General features: G+C 41.1%; 2 protein-coding genes across 2 annotated transcripts; both read right to left on the bottom strand.

The window, feature by feature from the left end:
- Positions 1-347: 347 nt before the first annotated feature.
- Positions 348-12,724, bottom strand: mansc1 (MANSC domain containing 1). Its single transcript, XM_030046402.1, has 5 exons — positions 11,644-12,724; positions 10,299-10,396; positions 5,853-6,183; positions 3,032-3,172; positions 348-2,906 (listed from the first exon to the last, which is right to left on the bottom strand). Exons 3-5 carry the CDS (start codon positions 6,097-6,099, stop codon positions 1,705-1,707), a joined length of 1,590 nt encoding a protein of 529 aa, XP_029902262.1. The 5' UTR covers positions 6,100-6,183; positions 10,299-10,396; positions 11,644-12,724; the 3' UTR covers positions 348-1,704.
- A 196-nt stretch (positions 12,725-12,920) lies between these two features.
- c4h11orf98 (chromosome 4 C11orf98 homolog) lies at positions 12,921-18,208 on the bottom strand. Its single transcript, XM_030045388.1, has 4 exons — positions 18,079-18,208; positions 17,070-17,194; positions 16,096-16,193; positions 12,921-14,144 (listed from the first exon to the last, which is right to left on the bottom strand). The coding sequence occupies exons 1-4, from the start codon at positions 18,115-18,117 to the stop codon at positions 14,038-14,040; spliced, it is 369 nt and encodes a 122-aa protein (XP_029901248.1). The 5' UTR covers positions 18,118-18,208; the 3' UTR covers positions 12,921-14,037.
- Between the last annotated feature and the right edge of the window lie 967 nt (positions 18,209-19,175).

The following is a 19,175-nucleotide window of genomic DNA, read 5'->3' as shown; positions in this document are numbered from 1 at the left end:
TTTCTTAAAAAAATATGGTGCTAATTGATATATATGTATTTTTTTTACATAAGTGGATGTTTGCTTCATGAGGATCACCAACTAGAGGTCATAGTTGACATCATTTTATTTACAACTACATCACTGGTTACATACAGCGATGTCTTAGCATTCCTATGCTATGGCTTTTTTTTTTTTTTTTTTTTTTTTGACTGGATCACTGCCAAAGGAGTCCACTTTAGTTTGGAGTTTTGGAGGTTGATTTGTGCTCCTCTATGTTGGAGAAAAGTGCAAGAAAACTCAGGCTTTCAGGTTTACTTGATGCTAAAACAGAGGACGACCCAATGAGACAATGACAACATGACTTATTCAAAAATCACATTTTAATTCTTACAAGAACAAAACATCAAATTCCAAACTTATGCAAAAGCATCACTTCACAAAACAAGACCAAACTATTACCATCAATTCAATTTTGACATTGTAAAAATTAAAGCAATAATATAAGTGATGAAAACTGATAATTTGTGCAACTACAGGCCTAGTCAGTTTGGTTCCATGCTTTCACCTGGTGATTTCAGCAGTGGCTGGTCTGCATGCCAACACCAACATCAGAGGTGATTCCTAAGGCAGCTTCTGCCACCTAGTGGTATAATGATACTCCAGCTAACCTACCAGTATATTGGAAATCACACTGGTCAGTGCACTCAGTCTGCACACTCCCATACAATACAAATTTACTTAGGAAAATAGTGTGCGGCCAGTGTACTCTTAGCTATGAAAACAATCGTACTATTTAAAAAGAAGCGTATTATATCAAAAACACAGGATACGATAGTGCATCAATTTTCAAGGAATTGCATCCATCATTAAAATTTTATCCACATGTGAAACAAATAGTATGTGGACAAAATACAAAACAACACAGTGAAATAGTGAGTTAAGTTGGACATCTAGACTGAGTTGGTGATTAAGAAGAAATCACAAGCTCATATGGCTATGGTACAAAGCATGTGGAAGTAAAAAGACATGCAGGTGTACACCTTATACACAAAGGGTTAACCCCATGGCACAGGCCTTGTAACCATTAGGCCTAATGTACATAGTGGTGTCTGGTTATATAATCCTTTATGTCTCTATATTAGCTAGACTTCAGAGGCTTCCTGAGTTTGGGGAATAAAAATATTGCTGTTTGTTCTTTGTATTCCATAGCCATCTGAAGTATTTCTTTTCAGTTAAAGGGGTAGTATGTAACGTTTTTGCTGTCCCGTAGCACAAAATGATCATTATATACCTGTAGAGGGCTGGCAGGGTTATTGAGCAATACCAGTGACTCAGCAATTTCTTGATCAGGCGCTGGGATTACTGGCTTTCAAAACCCACTTTCTGGCCCTCTGTTTTGAAACAAAAAGTCCCCACCCACAGGAGTTTCAAGACACAGGCAAGGTGGGGAACTGGGCCAGTCTGTGTTGTTGCAATTCCTCCTGATCACCACTAGAGGTCAGCAGAGGCAATCTGTTACATAACTTCCCCTTAACATAGTGATCAACATTTAACTGTGTGCTATTTAGAAATCAAAATATCAGATGAAATTGAACAATTTCAGCAAGTCTTAGCAAGCAAATTGTCCTTCTGAGTTTCCGTCTTGGAAACCAAGACTTTGAGAGAGAACGTGTGTGTGTCTGTTGTGTACATGCGTATCGTGCTGCGTCGTGCTCGCCATGTTCACACCTCGTAGTGGAGGTCATTGAGCTCCAGTCTTGTGTAATGGCGCCTGTCGAACGACTCCATAGCTTTCCGTCCACCCACAGCCAGGGCCAGCGTGAGGATGGCCAGCCCCAGCACCATGAAAGCCACCAGGCTGCTCTTCAGAGCCCCCCTTGCCGCTACGGCTTTGCCCTGGCCCACGCTCTCCACAGAGACTGGGCTCTGCAGGGTGTGGTCTGACTGGATGGCGCCTTTGGGTACAATGACCAACCCTGTTGCTGGAGTTGTCCTTGTGACATGTGGCTCAGTGGCAGCTGTGGTGGTTGTGGCTGTAGAGGCAGAAGCTGTGGCAGTAGTAGTGGTAGTAGTAGTAGTGGTAGTAGTAGTAGTGGTAGTAGTAGTTGTGGTGGTAGGAATTGTGGTGGTAGGAGTGATAGCAGTGGTAGGTATGGTTGTAATAACAGGAGTATTAGTAGTAGGAATAGTAACAGTAGTAGTAACAACAGCAGTAGTAGTAGCAGGAGTAGTAGTGGTCGTAGCTAGAGCAGTAGCAGTGGTAGTAGTACTAGTAGTAGTTGTGAGGGTGGAGGCCTCAGTGGCCAGCTGTGGTTTGCCAGTAGTTCTGTGCCCAGCATCTCTGTTGGGCATCACAGGGGCCAGTGTAGCAGTGTTACCCTGGACAGGCGGCGAGGCTGTAGTGGTGGTGGTAACAGCGTGAGGTTTTGCTTTCTTAGATGTTTTATTTTGCTTTTTGGTTGTTTTATTCTGCTTTCTTGTAGCTGGTATAATTGTGGTGGCGGGTGGTGTTAATTCCTCACTGACTAGCCTGGGGTTTGGAGTAGCAGAAGCTGTTGTTGTTGTAGCAGGTTGCAGGGTTACCTCAGGCAGTGTGGCTATAATGATTATGTGTGGTGGCGGTGTGGTGGTAGTGGTGGTGGTGGGCTGAGTTGTGGTGCTTGGCTTCTGTGTGGTGGTGGTGGTGGTGCTGGCTTGCGTTGTGGTGGTGGTTGTAGTGGTGGTGGCTGGTTGTGTCGTTGTGGTGGTCGTGGTGGTGGGCTGAGTGGTTGATGCGGTGGTCGACTGCGTCGTTGTGGTGGTCGTGGTTGACTGTGTTGTGGTAGGGGTAGTTGGGGCTAGGGTTGTGGTGGTGGTGGTGGTCGTAGCTTGTTCTGTGGTGGTAGTGGTGGTCGTGGCTCTCAGTGTGGTAGGATGACTCAAACCTGTGTAAGAAAGAAGACAGCCTGAAAAGTTCAAATTGCGCTACACAAGACAAAGGTCTTCAAGTTCAACACATCAAGAACTTTTTTTTTTACCAAGAGCTTGAGAAAAAACACATTTTATTTACCTTTGAATATGTCATATGTATTAATGCCGTCCTGAGCCTTCATTAAAGGACAGTCCTGCTCTGTCTCACAGTGGAACAGGTAGCAGTTATCAGCGGTGGCAGGTTTGTTGGAGTTGAACACAACCATGTTGCACTTGGCACCTTTAAGGTAAAGGAGACAGGACACTATTAGAAATTATATCATCAGTAAAGGCAAAGTTAATGCTACAGGTCTTCTGATTGTGAATGGACAATCAGATGTGTTGTTCATAAACTACTTATTTATGAACATTAACTGATACAAAAAATTTAGAGAAACTGATCATAGATTTCACTGGCAGCATACATTTGCATAGTCAATGTTACACTAGGCATAGTTCTTAATTGGGAATAGGTACATCTGAGTGGCATGATACAGTTGAATGTTTGAAGCACTTGTCGAGTGTGGGCTTGTATAGTTCCCTGGGTCTTATATGAGACCACATGGTGGTGAAATATCCTCATTAGTTGTTCTGTGCTCCCCTGAGCTGCTTATCCACAATACTGTTTGTTTCTCTCCACTCACTTACACAGCACAGCAAAACAGCTCCCAAAATAACACTTTCAGCACATAAACGAATGCAAACAAAGTGGATTATGCCAATATAAAAACCTGGGCCCCATTTTTTGAGGAAATGAAATGGCTCTTTTCTTGTTGTTTTCCTATTCGAATTAGAAAGTAGATCCAGCAGTTAATGTCTCCAGGAAACGTCGGTGTAGTAGTCTCATGCCAGGCGGAAACAACCTTGTTTTTCGGCTTGTTTTTATATTGGCATAATCTATTTTGTTTGGGTTTGTTTATGTGCTGAAAGCTTTATTTTGGAAGCTGTTGTGCTGTGGAAGTGAATGGAGAGATATAACTATAGTATTATGGATTAACAGCCCAGGGGAGCACAGAGCAACTGATGAGGACATTTCACCTCACCACCATGTGGACTCATATCACACCCAGGGAACTATACAACCAAATACTTTACCAAGGGTCCATTTTTCTTTAAGGGAATTTCATGAACATGATTAAAATTTATTTTAGCTTATTCTGCACTACAAAGTTTATGACTTAGCCAAAGCCTTAACAGACCAAACCCAAGTTAGGAGGGCTTACTAAAACACTGAAATGTATGTATACAGTATGTAAACATAGACATTTTGTTTTCCTTTAGTGGAACTAGAATGAAATAAAAACTAAACAGCCTCCCATATTCAAGATTTTGCATAAAGCTGGGTAAGATAATGCATTTGAAACACACCTGTGAAAAATATTTATATTAAGTTAAACCTGACCCTTTGGAGGTTTGTTTTACCAAATATAGTCAAGAAATAGAATTAATCTAATTTCTTTGATCATTCCAAGACAAATTAAATCCAGGATATTCTAAACAATATATGTCAAGGCTGTTTACAGTTCAAATCTGAAAAGGCCACTTGAGTCTGCAGCTGGGTGTAATCATGTTGGTGCAGCATCCCCTATTTGACTAATGAAATGATTTGCAGCCCATTTTATAATGTAACTAAAGTAACAACTGTCAGGATTTTGAGCTCTGAAATACCTCTACAATGTTTTTATAAATGGAAAACAGGCTGCTAAGTAAAGCTCTAGCATCACTATTAAACCTCTATAAAAAGCCTGTCACACAACCTTGGTTTGACCCACTTAAGTGTTTTCAAAGCCTGGCGTCTAGACTGGATCCAAAAATGTACCTTGAGGCTTGTAGTTTTTGCTCCCAGAGGGACACAGCTAATTGCAATGTAGCTGGGATGTTTGGACCAAATTCATCATTGTGCCTTTATGAATCTATGTTAACCATGGAATATGCATATTCAATTTTATGCATCACTTAGCCAAAAGATGATCCAATAATGAGGAACAAGGTCACATTTGATACTTGATTAAAGAAACTCTTTCCAGAGGTGACAATGTCCTAAGAATCTCCAATAGATTAACTTCATTTTACTGCAGTTGAATGGCATGACTTTAGAAGTTTTATGTTGTTCTGCGTTTCTTGTTTCACAAACCAGAATTGGTGCACAGCAAGTAAATATAGATCATTACAAGATATATATATATATATATATATTTTGTTATTTCATATCTTCCACTCTGAAATGAAAAATATTTGCAAAAAAGAAACAAAATCTCTGTCTTCTTTATTGTCTCCTCTACCTGCACTTGATTTATCTGCTGTCTTTGAAAAAAAAGTATCATACCTGGTGCCCATCTCTTTACCTAATACAACAGTGCTGTAAAAGAATTAGGAAAGGAGTTTGTAGTACCTCTACTGCCTATTTACTGTTGTTTTAGCCCTTCTTCTCCTTACTGCTGGCTGCTTGGGTCGCTGGTGATTTAGAAATTTAAGATTATACTAGTCTTGTACTTCTGTGGATTGCTAAACATCTGAAAAACCTGTAGGTAACTACAGCATTTACAAGCACAACATACTGAAACTGTGGGCATGCAAGACTTTGTATTAAACAGGAACAATGTGTCAAGGGAATACACTGAATTCTTGGGAGACTAACCTATCAGTCAACTTCCCAAAAATGGCACGTGTTTCCCTGGTGAATCCCTGACTGTATTACCATTTAGCGCTAGAGCTGCATAAATTTCTCATTTGTCTGAGATAATTCTAAGAACCTACTATAAATCACCATGGTGTATGCTACAGTGTTAGAAAGGAGCATACTATCACTCAAAAAGTTATTTTGATGCAACATAGCAAATGGGGAAACATTGTATGATTTTGGTGTCTGTGGTCACATCACTTGATGGCTGAACTAACGATTCCTTTCAAGTGTTTCCAACCTGGCTTTACTTCTTCTGAGCAGCAGGCCAGCACGCAATCCCGCTCTGACTGGACTACACGAGCGTCCATGGCAGTCCCAGGTCTGCTTAAGGCTCCTCTGACATTGACAATGGCCTTCTGGTGTTGTCTGGAGTAACATGTCTCTGGTTCTACAGCTGAGATCCCAACAGTGACCGTCAGCAGTAGCACAGCACCAATGAGTAGCACGAGCGTCCTCATGGATCGGCTGGTAACTGAGGTGGCCATGGCTTCAGCAGATCCACAGTGCTCTGTTTTGAAATGCAACCTCTCAGTGTCCGCAATAGGAGATCAGCAATCCAGAGAAATGCGCTATGGATGGAAAAAGCAGATGGTATACATGTCATTCTTCAGAACAAAGGAGTGATGATATGACTTTAAGACTGAGACGGACTTCAATTGGGATAGAGAATGGCAGCAGAGGGCAGGAATACTATCACTGATTGAGTTAATCTGGAAGGAACTTCTGCAAAACTGCAAGAAATGTGTCTTTGGCAGGACTCACAAAGGGGTGTTTTTGGGTAACTCTAGCTTGTAGAGGAACCAAAATCTCAACTTCACATCGATTATATCTGTAGTCCTATGCATCACACCGATTAGTCAAGTAGGGAAGGATTCCTGTTGCATGGCATCAGTGCCAAGGGTCCTAACCCTAACCCAGTCTCAGAGGCAAATCTGCCTTACAAGCAACATTTAAGGCTATATAGAACCTAAGCTGGTGTCAGTTCAGCATGCACAACTAAATTGTGCTTCAAAGCATACAATAACAGTCTACTGTCATTGTGTGCTGTATCGATTTCTCTATGCTAGACACAATGATACAACAAGCAAAAAGATCATTCATCTCTTTTTGTTTATGTTTCAGTTTTTGGTTTGGTAAATGTGACACCCAATAGTGTACTCACAGTAATACTGGAAGTATACTGACCACAGCACTTGAATTGGAGAAAAAGTTTGAATGGATTCTCAAGGAAATTGAATCAGGTCAACTGGACTTAGTTATATGTCTTAGAAGACGTTTTGCCCCTTATCCAAATGGCTTCATCAGTTCATGCTGTTCATGCTGTTGAGTTAATCTGGAAGGAAGTTTTGCAAAAAGTTTTGCATGAAAAGTTTTGCATGAAATGTGTCTTGGCAGGACTCACAAAAGTTCATCAGTACATGCTGTTCACAGCATGAACTGATAACTGATCATGAACTGCCACTTGGATAAGGGGCGAAACGTCTTGTAAGACATATAACTAAGTCCAGTTGACCTGATTCAATTTCCTTAAGATGCCTATGACCTGGATGAATGAGAATATGCCTAGACAAGTTTGAATGGACTTCCACATTTAAATTAACACAACAGGATGGTTGGAGCTGTGTCCATTTTTATGTGTGTTGTTGCCACTGCACAGAACTGTGGCTGTCTTCAGTGTAAACCAACTTGCTGAGGTAAGAGGTTCTGCAGAAATGACCCAACGAGCAGCAGGGCCTCGAGCATGGAGAGGCATCTCATGCTGCTTGAAGAGGATTGAGGATAGCTGTGCCAATTAAGGCTGATTACTCCTTTTAGCAAGCAGCCACAGCATATCATATCTTCTCAGCACTAGTGTGATACAATTCGTAGCCCACCTGATGTGTTGTCACTGTATCAACCAGGCACAGTCACCATTTTATACTGGAACAGTCAAATGACCACAGGAAAACAGTTTCATGACTGTTCTACTCCATTCAGGTTCTGGGATACTGACAGACAGCGATGCGTAACCTTAACTGTCCACCCATGTTTACACGACTCTAAACCAGCCTTTAAGAGAGCAAGGGTGTGGAGGAGACAGTCACGTACATTTGAGAGGATTAAAAGGTTAAGTGTCAGGGTATGCACATGAGAGAGAGGAACTGGAAATGGCTGCAAGCAAGGGATTGGCCAAGGCCCTAATTAACTTCAAAATAGCAGAGACAGTTTTATAATAGAAGCAGACAGTGCACTCCATTAGGTTACCATGGGAAAATATGAAATGATCAAGATGGCAGCACTATCAACTATCAGCCAATCGCATTTCCAGATTGTGTATAGCCACACAACTTGGATATTTACTGTAGATTGTAAAGGTCGCAGGCAAGAGCTCTTTGGACATCGATGCCCACACAATTGTTGGTCTACTCTCTGCTGGGAACTGATGCAGGTAAAAATAGAATTTTTCTGTGACACTAATGTCTCCTGGAACAAATTTTATTACTTTATTTAATATATAATTTGACTGTCCGTAAATATGCTAAGCAAATGATAATATGTACATTACATTACATAACATTAAGATATAGGCAACTCTCCATTCAAACAGATAGGGGTCCGGTCTTGTTGGTTGTGAGCCTAATGCCCAGGGGTGTTTCAAAGATGGTGCCCGTGTGCCCTGTCTCCCTCTACTGTAAAACTGTCTCTGATTACACCTTGTTTTCTCAGGAGACTTTGGGCAACGTCATAAAATTAATGAATACACTGCTAGGTGCAAAAGTAGGACACGGTAGTCTGAAAATGGTTCTGCATGTAAACAAAATGGTCTGTAAAGTAAATTTCACTGACCAGTAAGAATCAGTTCTTCCCATTTACTACTAATCGCCTAAAATGGCAAACATTATCAGAAATATGTATACATATGGTGTTGAGTGTGGAGGAAAGTATTTACAACAAAGATCCTTAGATGGCCACTCTATCAAATGGTGACCAGTATAAGTAACAGCCTTGAGGTTTAGGTAAATTGGAGATAGGCTGACATCAATTCAGTTTATTTCACACTAAAGTCTGTTACTTGAGAGGACATTATAAAGTTTTCATGGTCATGATATGTCCTGAATGAAAAGTTAATCATGAATAATGAAAAGTTAATCAAAAGTTTAACACACAGTTTAATCCTTGCGACCCATGCAGTCGCTCATATATGACCGTCTCTCCTCCAAACCTTTGCTGTGACCTCTTCCACCTATCTTTCAATGTTGCATATCACTTTTGTCCGGCTTAAGAAGCAGAGTGCTGCCTGTCTCCTGGTAACACTGTGACCAAATAAATTGGAATTTGAAACATGAACGACTTCAATTTCCAATTTGCACGAAGCTGCAAATATTTTATCAGATGCTCAAAAATGAACTCCTAAGAATGGCATTCTAGTGCTCAGCCCAGTTTCTGGACTATAAATTAAATAGTATATTGTAAGAAAAAAAATCATTATTTTCCAAGGAAAAGAGCAAATCTCATCAGTTTTTTAATTAAAAATATTTCTATTTCTAAAAAACTGAGAAGCACTTGCATTTTAAGAGTGAAGAAACGGAATACATGCAACTGACTGAAAAGCACTGAAAACTCTGCCACCTCCATTTAACGACGACAAATGCACCATGTAGAACAATGGATAACAAAACCAAGCTAATAAAAAATTTGCTATTATTTGTTAGCAAAATCAACAATAACGTTATCTCACCTGTCTTTTGGCAATAAATTGAAAATATGCCCAAAAACAGAATATCAATCTGCATTTTCTAATGTGAACATGATTTTGTCAAGATTTAATGTGGAACCAATGAAGGCAGAATCTATTTAACTTTAACCAACTAACAGATTAGAGTCTTTAAAAGTCACTTATGTTCACAAACATTGATTCATATTATCACAGGATTTCTAAATTAACATGAATTTCTCTTTCACAAGCAAACATGCAGTAAAAATGGTAAAATCAGAACCTTTCAAGGCGGCAAGGAAAGTGAACAAAGAGTTCTAATTTGGGAAATTTGAGACATGATAGCATCAAAATCCTGAAGAACAGCTTTTGATGAGGCCCTCCAGACCAAGCAATATTAAAACAGTCTTCACATGAGACGAGGTACTTTGTAGACTTGCAGACACTTCCTCTGAGTCACTTCTTCAAAACCCTCTCAGCATGACTAGACGCTGGTTCGTGTGTGATACCACAAAACCTTTTTTTATCCCAGTGTCCCCGAGCCCCAGATCTGTCTCAGCTTTCAAATCACAATAGAACAAAAAAAGACCACTAAATTTGAAAATCAATCCTGTTGTGTAAAAATAGAAATCTAAAAATGGAAGACACTTTATAATCGTTTCCTCTGCGCCTTTAGAGAGGGTGCGAGTGAGCGAGGTCAATCACAATTCACGACGTGTATCGAGTGTGAAGACTGAACACCTAGTGCATGTTTCAAAGACACTGCAAAACGAACATACAAGATTTCCTAAGCTTTCCGATACTGATTATGAAACCTTCCAGATCTGGAATTTAGATTTGAACATTCATCCTGTTGCTGGTCTCCAAGATTTGAGTTTCAAAGACAGTAATTGTTAATTGTTAATTCTTCAACTAAACTAGACACAAGTTTGTCTCGTCCGCTACACTAAAACCCATCATTTGTACATTTATACAGAGTAAATGTCTCACCAGCAGCCTGGCAGTAGAAGCAGTCCTCCATCAGATGCTTAGCCGCCCCGTGGGTCCACAGTCCACCAGCTCCACACAGCAGGACTTTACCCCGTCTCCTATATGGGACATCAGGCCATTTTCAGTGTTATCTCCTTTACTGCTATTGCTATCTCACCCACTATCACGATTACCATAACCAAACTTATTTTTGCACCATGGACACGTCCAGGTTTATGTGGGGTTGCAACAGGACAAAAGACAGTAACTGATCATAAAGCAGGAGTGTTAAAATGTGCTCATATCGTACACCCCCATATAGAGATACATGTGGACATGAAGGCCCATTTGATTAGATTTTGTCCCACATATTAGGAGTTTAGCTCTAGCTGACTGAGTACTGAAGTATAGAAGTAACAGGGATGAGAAACAAGCTGACACAAGCCCATAAGCTCCTTTGGTTTTCATATTGATGGATACCTGATTGTATTTTTCACACTTTTATAATGTTCTCATTATATTGTGAACGTATGTCATTTTGAAGAAATTTCATTGATAGTAAAGCGAGTAATAGAAGACCTGAGAGCGGACAGGAGGGTGAAGCTGCGGATCTCAGCTTGTTCTCTGGCTCATCGAGCTCACAAGATCGGAGATGCAGGAAGGAGCCTGACTTAGTTAAACCTTCAAAACATCCACACTGCGTTTCAAATTCATGTCATTACTTACTAATCAGGTATATTCCGTTAAATCAAAGATTCTCAAATGTTTCCATATTATTTTCATGTTTCAAAACAGGCACACATTAGGCCATGGCCCGTTTGAGACAGCTGAACTGAGTTAAATGACAGACTGTTATGTTTTTGCCTGGAACCCCCTTAAAGACCCCTCCAGGACCACACTGACAATCAGTGGCTTACAGCAGGCCTAGACTGGAAACATGATGGGAATGACATGAGAAATTAGGGTCAAAACAAGTCTGGGAGAATGATGCCTCTGCCACTACTAACTTATTTGTGTTCATAAGAGCAGCTGTGCCAATTTATAAAGCTACAATGTACAAAATGTATTAAGCTTACTCACCATTCCCCCAGAAATTGCTCAAGGCCAAATGTAATTTGGTGAGAACTTTTGCCACATCATGCAGTAATGTATGTAGCCTATGGCTTCAGCCTCTTAACACAATTGTGCCTTTGTGTAGCTTGTTTTCCCCCTTGCCATTTGCCATATAGCGGATTACAACACAGTCAAAGCATACGTCGGATGCACAGGATCTAGATGTTGCGCTACCGTGTTAATCTACACTGAGAGACACAAAGCAGCATGCTGTTTAGAGTAGAAACCGTCCCGTTTTTTCCTCCACACGTACTTGTCCCTTTTCTCTGAGGACACAAATCAACGCGGCGCCGCATCCGTCGGTCAGCACAGGTCGTTGACTGGAAACTGGAAGCCCAGTATCCCAAAACCAGATCAGTCCCAGTAAGCCAGCTGCTCCGATGGACACATTAGCCATCCCAAGTCTCCGAGAACATGTTGACAAATGGTTAGTGCGATCCGGAATCTCTCCAGAAAAGCGGGATTTCTCCTTTAAAATGGAAATGAAAAAACGGCTCTCCGGGGTGCGTTAATCGACCGTAAAACACACAGACATTAGCGTGTGTGTCGGCGGCATGGCCAGGCTGCTGTACACCGTCGATAACATATTCCTCCAGCTCCACGATGCACTACATCACATTATGGATGGTGCGGAATCTGCGATGCAGGAGATCTTCTTTTCTCCTGAGTCTGACCCATTTTAGTCTTTGTCCTCTGGTAGGGGGAGGGATGCTCTCCCCCCATAAAGCCGGCACTATATTCTGTCGTCAACACATTTCTGTTATTACTAATTTAAAAAATAAATAAATAAACAAACATCTGCACGTACAGTCAAGACGTATCGAATCTTCCCCTCCTTGCAAAAACACCGGCAGTTATATAAAATCCCATTTAATTGCGCAGTTTATGGGCACATTAATCAATAATTGAAGAGAGTGAACAATACAGATGATATAGGCTACATGCACTCCAGCAGCCGAGAACTGTGCTAAAACAAGGCACGGTAAAAGCAGACTGCATTCATGCCTCACTCAGCCACACACTTTACTGTTGCATTTGCTACTTATTGGCACATCTGCTCCCAGGGTCACACGAAACAGCTAGGATTTGTGCTCATGGATGAACTCCCGATTCTGATTCTTCAGAGATCAAATCAAAGCAGCACTAGGCAGGTAACGAAGAAAAAGTCAAGAATCAAGAACGAATATTTTCACTTTTGCCAAAAATTACAGGTTTTGCTAAACCCATTAATCCCTAACTTGTAGGGGCAGTACAGTAGATCATATGCTATGACAAGCAGCTAGGTAAGACAGTGGGAATTTAAAGGGATACTTCACCTATTTTGAATTAAAAAAAAAAAAGGAATTTCACTTCCCCCAGCTGTTCTGTAGGACAGTAGTGGTGCTATCTTCCTCTCATTATTACTGAGTGCTGGATACTCCGAATGCTAACCATTGAGCTGGACTTCCCCCCAGCTAACATTCTCAAAAATAACTGCCTTAATCTACAAAAACATGTAAATGAAACAGATTTGAGTTTGATAATGTGTAGTAGAATTTTTACAGCCCAAAATGGCATGACATACGTTCACCTTTTTTTTTTTTTTTTTTTTAAAGTTCAGATTATTATCTGTGTGCACTCTGTAATCATGTGTGCACATTTTCTTTTCAGGGAGGAACACTTCCAGCAAGCCACAGATTCTCAAGAAACCACACATAAATGAGCCTTTACTCAGTAGTTTTACATGCATTTTGGTTTTAATAAGCAACACTTATGTTAAATTTTCTTTGAGTGGATTAAGGTAGTTACTTTTCAGAATGTTAGCTGGGGGGAAGTCCAGCTCAATGGCAGGAGGCTAACAGTTAGCATTTGGAGCGTCCAGCCAGTATCCAGCACTCAGTAACAATGAGAGGAACATAGCACCACCACTGTCCTACAGAACAGCTGGGGGCAGGGCACTTGTGAAATTTCATTTTTTTCAAATGGGTGAACTATCCCTTAAAATTACATTTATGATGTACACCAGCCGAATAATCATAAACACACTGATAGATCTGTGGGTTTCAAATGACCAAATGTTATGCTAACTCTGTAATGTTACCTGAAATGGAATTTTAATTAAAAAACAAAAAAAGAAATAAATCTGGGTTTGTGAGCATAGTTAATCAAAGTTGTGGAACTGGAAAATGGACAATATAACAAGGACAGCAGAAGTTAAATGTTAAGGAACATAAATGAAGTCCAAGTGTTTTAGTAAAGCAGACAAAATGTTTATTTCAACCCCTTTCTTCATTAATCTAAGAGTGGATATGACTTTGAGACTTTTTAAAAAGGGCCTGCGGGCACCCTGGAATTTGCACACATGAATCTGACCGAGAGCGTGATATCTTTCTCAATGATCTTTGTATTCTGCCAGTGTGTGTGTGTGTGTAAAGGCACCCCACCTGACTGAAACAAGTGGAGGCAGAGTATCATCCCTCTGGGCATGAACAGTGAAAACTGACTTTGTTTCCACCTGTGTTTGTTCATAGAAGCCTTCTATATCATATTTCCCATTCCGTATTCCATTCATGGATGAACTAACTCCCATTTGTCCATTCAATTCAAAAGGCAAGATATTGCCCTATATGGCTGGGAGCCAATAGCAGTTAATTTTGTCGCCCTTCTCTCATTCGACATCTGCCATCTCCACGTCCCCCTGGGTCGCAGCCGCTTTCTTCTTTTTGGCTGGCGCAGGCACCGAAGCCTTTTTCTGTGGTGCTGCCTCTGGCTCAACTGTAGATTTAAATGAAGAAAGAAATAAAAATACATGAATACATTACAGTTTAATGACACCCAATAAAACAGACATTGACCAGGCAGCACTGGGTTGCTCTTGTAGAGGTTTTGCAGTTGCATCACAAATCTCTAAGCAACCACAGCTGTCTCCATCATGGAGATCCAGAGCAGAACTGGCTGTGCACAAACAAACGATGGCTAAATATATAAAAACCAAGCTAGAAAATGACAGATAGCAGGACAATGTTGTTGTGGTGTGGCTGCAGGTAAGTTTAACAGTGTTAGAAGTAAACAATTAACTGCCTTGTCCCCGGTGGTGTGCTGCAGTTATGTGGGCCATGTGGTTCATTTCTTTTCTCGGTGAATTATGTGCCCAACTCTTCAAGTCGTTCCTGTTTTAGGGGGCAAGGCTTACATGTTTTGAGCCATTTACCGACCAAAAACAAGGCATCGGCATACTGGAGCACTGCAATCTATCTTAGCCTTCATTTGATCTAGAAACCTAATTTATTTAAGTGACAGTCATGTGGACATGATGCAATGTCCTGTAATCACAAATTCATTTATTTTGTCCTCATTTTGCCCCATGATGTGTTGTAGAGTGTATGTTGCCTGGGTCATATTTTCCCCTGAGCATAACATATCTTACTATAATGTGGACGTGAATAAGTAAAGGACTGACCACCTGGCTCTTTTTCACAACAATCCAAACTCGCCCACTGCCCATCCCCTGTCTGAAGGGAAACATTAGAGATTGAAGCATGACTGTTTCAGGGGTAATGGGCTCACTGGTATGCGTGAGGTTTTAGGTCTGGGAGAATTGCTGTTGATGGGTCTTTGTGGTGAAGCCATGCACTAAGAAGAGCCTGACAGTAAACAAGGAAATGATCAATTTTCTACTTATATATAATTTTCTACTTATAAACCCTAATTTTTTAAAAGTCTAAAGTAGATATGGTCCAGCTGACAGTAGTGTCACACACCTCTATTTCTGTCGTGGACCTCAATCACACCAGCAGTGTTCTGTCAGACCCCAATATAAAATATATATCGAGGCTGGAGCGAGGAAGGAAATCTCCTTCTGTTAAATGCATGTTGGCCATTAAATGCCATTTTATATTCACTTTTGTCTAAGAATTTGGTCTTAGCAAATGGAAATGATATGTGTTTATCTGCATATACAGCAGGAAAGTGAGATCTGGAGACACATTCTAATGCCAGGTGTGAGCTGTGCACTCGTGATCAGAACACCAAAGACACATTCGAATGGCAGGTGGACACCTCAGTAAGGTGTTGGACCACCACAAAGCACCAGAACAACTTCAGTGCCCTTAGGAACATATTCTATATGTCTTCAGAGCTCCACTGAGGGGATGCAACCCTTTTCTTCCAAAAGATATTCTCTCATGTGGTGTTCTGATGATAGTGATGGTGATGGAGAGCGCTGTCTAACATGTTGCTCCATCATCCTGCCATCCTATCATAGTTACTATGGCTGTTCACTGGTGCCATGTCTGTGGGGATACAGATTTGTTATGTTGGGAGGGACCCCAAGAAATGGCTGCTGAGCTTTCTAGAGGTTTGGTGAGCCTATTCAGAGATCAATGTTGAATTGACAGTGCTCACTTAATAATCCAAATGCCATGGCCACACTCACACTCCAAAGCTTATAACATTTACATTAGGTTGCTGTTGAATGGTGCTGCCCTGGAATAAAGTACCAACGGCTGCAACATCAACTCCCAAATCCTGTGTACTGAAAAAGGTTTGTTCAAAAGGTACCGCTCAAAAGAGTTAACTTTCTTATTTGCTGTGATCAGTGAAACTGTCTATCATACTTGGGGAACAACACTGGAAAGGATCAAAGACAACTGTGCTTCATTTTGGATTTCCTGACAGATAAACAGTTTAATGGTAATACTGAACACACTGCCAGATCTATCCTCACCGTCCATGCGTGCCTTTTCCTGCTGCATGTGATGCAGCTGTTTCAGCAGCTTGCGTTTCTTCTTTCCAGACAGGGTGATGTTAGCTCTTGGGCTAGACCTGAGGGTGAAATAAGGCACAGCGGTCAGGGTGGGACAAAGACCTTCTTTCCTCTCATTTGCTGTGGTGGTGTAGTAACAAATTTACAGATATTAAAGTCAAAATTTTGTTATGGTGACAACACTTAATTTCTGATTTTGTCCTGGCAGCCCATGTTTAAGTTCGATTGTCAAAGCAAGAAACAGTATCTGGGGAACGCTGTAGCCCCTTTACTCTGCGCACATGACAGTGTGTTTTATATTTATGGGAAAATACGACAGTGTCTTTTGCACCTTATAAAGCCTTGCATATGCAATTACAGTTGTCCCTCGCTATAACGCGGTTCACCTTTCGCAGCCTCGCAGTTTCGCAGATTTTTTTTAGCACAATTTTGCATGCTTTTTTTTTTTTGTTTTACTGGACTTATTTTTCTACGAAGGTTTGAACTTTGAGAGTTTAAACAAGAGAGAAAAGTGAGAAAATGTTAATGCCTGTCTGAGAAAAGTGTATAAAGTGTGTAGTGAGGGGTTTTACAGCCTTAAAACATCTATAATAATTGTAAAAAATAAAGCTGACTACTTTGGGGATTTCGCCTATTGCGGGTTATTTTTAGAACGTAACTCCCGCGATTAACGAGGGACCGCTGTATACCAGCCGGGGTTTCTGCTTTATACACTCACCTTCACAGTAAAATAAGAGAACTAGTAATGCTGGGAGTTATTCAAGAAAGGTGAACTGAGGCAGACACTTCCAACAATAAAGTGGGAAGACAGCACCACTACTGTCCTACATAACAATTAGGGGGAAAGTGAAATTGCCCCACAAACATCTGGAAACAGTTCTAGAATAACATCATTGAAGATGCTGCGGCACGTAGCGACTGCTGGGTCTGCTTACTTTCTCTTTTTCAGGTGATGGACGGTGATGAGGTCCTTGTCGACCACTGCTCCAACAATTTGATTCCTCTTCCTCTTCTCTCGGCCCAGAACTCGCCGCCGCTTGAAGAGCTTCTTACCCAGCTCCTGGAAGACAACAGGAACAAATCACTGAATTGTACCAATAAGACTTTTCAATCAAGTACACGTTTATAACTGGACAACAAATGAGACAATCTGGAAAGTCTAAACATTTTTCAACTTGACCCATTGTTTAATAGTTTTGTTTGCTGGATTTGGTAGATAAAGAGTGGCCTGTTTCTGAGAAGTATTAAACTGACTTTACCAACAGAACCCAACATTTTAGATAGAACACATTTATTCACATTGAGCATAATGGTCCTCTCTCTTGACTGCAGTACTGGCATGTGTGCATTAGATGGGGCTCTGTAAATTTTTACTGCAGTGTGGTAAACTTCTTCCACATAAATCCAGAGTGATGGGCTCCAAAGCCAGTATCTCGTTATTTTACATAATTCTATACACTATTTTTAAGTTTTCTGTTACTCAGGTGAAAACTACCACGATTGTAAACTTCACTAAACATAATAAAGCCCGTGGATCAATAGTAATTTTCACAATGAATGCTATCGAAGAATGTTAAAGCAGTTTTTGCTCTCCCAGTCTTTTTAATAATTGTCCTTTAAGTTCCCCTGCACGTTGGCAGTTTATGATGGAAATGTATGCTTATGATGACTTGTTATGATAGTTTTAATTACAAGAACATTGGTTTTAAAGGAGGGGTACCGGGGAAAGGGAAGATAATCCCTAAAATAAAGCAAAAATGGAAGAGAGACTGACTTTAACGCTACATGATAAGTCTTACTTAACCACGCTAGCTTGTTTGCTAATTGTCAAGCTATTTATCAGTGTCCTTAAGCAAAACAAATCACTGACGGAGAACTGACTTGGACCGTTTACCTTTCGTCACGTTAACTTTCATAAAGTTTATTTCAAATAGTGTGGCTTACTGTTTTGGGTCTGTTTATCTTCCCTCCTGGTGGCGCCATGCTGCCTCTGCTCACATGGACACCCAGCGGCGTTGGCTTTCCTTTTTTTCTTTTGCTCTGACTGACGGTTGGCAGCCAGCTTGCAGGTGCATTACCGCCACCTGCCGGATGGGAGGTATACCTACATTTTTTTTTTTTTTTTTTTTTTTTTTTTTTATAAGGCGGTTGTCGTCCAGCCGGAAGGTGCATTACCGCCACCTCCTGGCCACTGGCCTCTATAACTTCACTACACTACTACACTGGCCCCCAAAATTGTAAATGCCACATATCAGCCTCAAAAGCAATGGCGCCTTGAGAAAAATCTGAATGCAGTGTTTTCTCTAGGTTGGTTGCTTTTTTTGGGGAGTGGGGTGGGTTGGCGTTCTACATTTATCAGCACAGTAGTGAGGAAATGAGTCCGGGTAAAGACAAGTCAGACAAAACAGCACCATAATGCAGAAATCCATCAGAATAATCAGAAAAGAGCACATCTGGTGCCATGCACGAGGCTGATCTACAGATTCAAGTCTTGCAAAAATAAATTGGAGCAAAAGATGTACTTTTGTGCTTAAACAAGAAAAGTATTAGAAATACGGTGCACTGAGCTCAGTGAGGCTTTGTACAAACGGAAAAACATGGACAGCTGGCTGCGGCACTACAGAGAACTAAAGAGACGAGCTTCACACTGCAGGAGCAAAAATCAGTGGCAGAAGTGAAGATTAAGTCCAGACAGCTCAGTGACACCATGCAAAACAAAATCCTGTGTCTTCTATTATATGTGTTTGTTTGAAATCCCACAGCAGCACTCAAGATTACTCAAGGTCAGAATTATAGACCATATTCACATGGTGGACATTTTCCTCTGCCGTCACGTCACGTCTGGGCCGCCGTGCAGCAGGGCCACCGAGCACTGCCTGACCAGGGCCCAAGCTGAGGGAGGGGCCCCAAAGTTTCTGCACTAGGAGGCCTGCTGTTATCCTAAGGTATACTCATAAGTGAGGGACCACAGGACCCATAATTCCTTGCTCCAACCCTGATAGTCACTACCAGTGAGCTATGGAGCCAGATAGTTCACAACT

This window comes from Myripristis murdjan, chromosome 23 (assembly GCF_902150065.1).
Source record: "Myripristis murdjan chromosome 23, fMyrMur1.1, whole genome shotgun sequence".
Classification (NCBI taxonomy): domain Eukaryota; kingdom Metazoa; phylum Chordata; class Actinopteri; order Holocentriformes; family Holocentridae; genus Myripristis; species Myripristis murdjan.
Note: the sequence above shows the minus strand (reverse complement) of the source record. Positions and strands in the feature narration are given on the sequence as shown.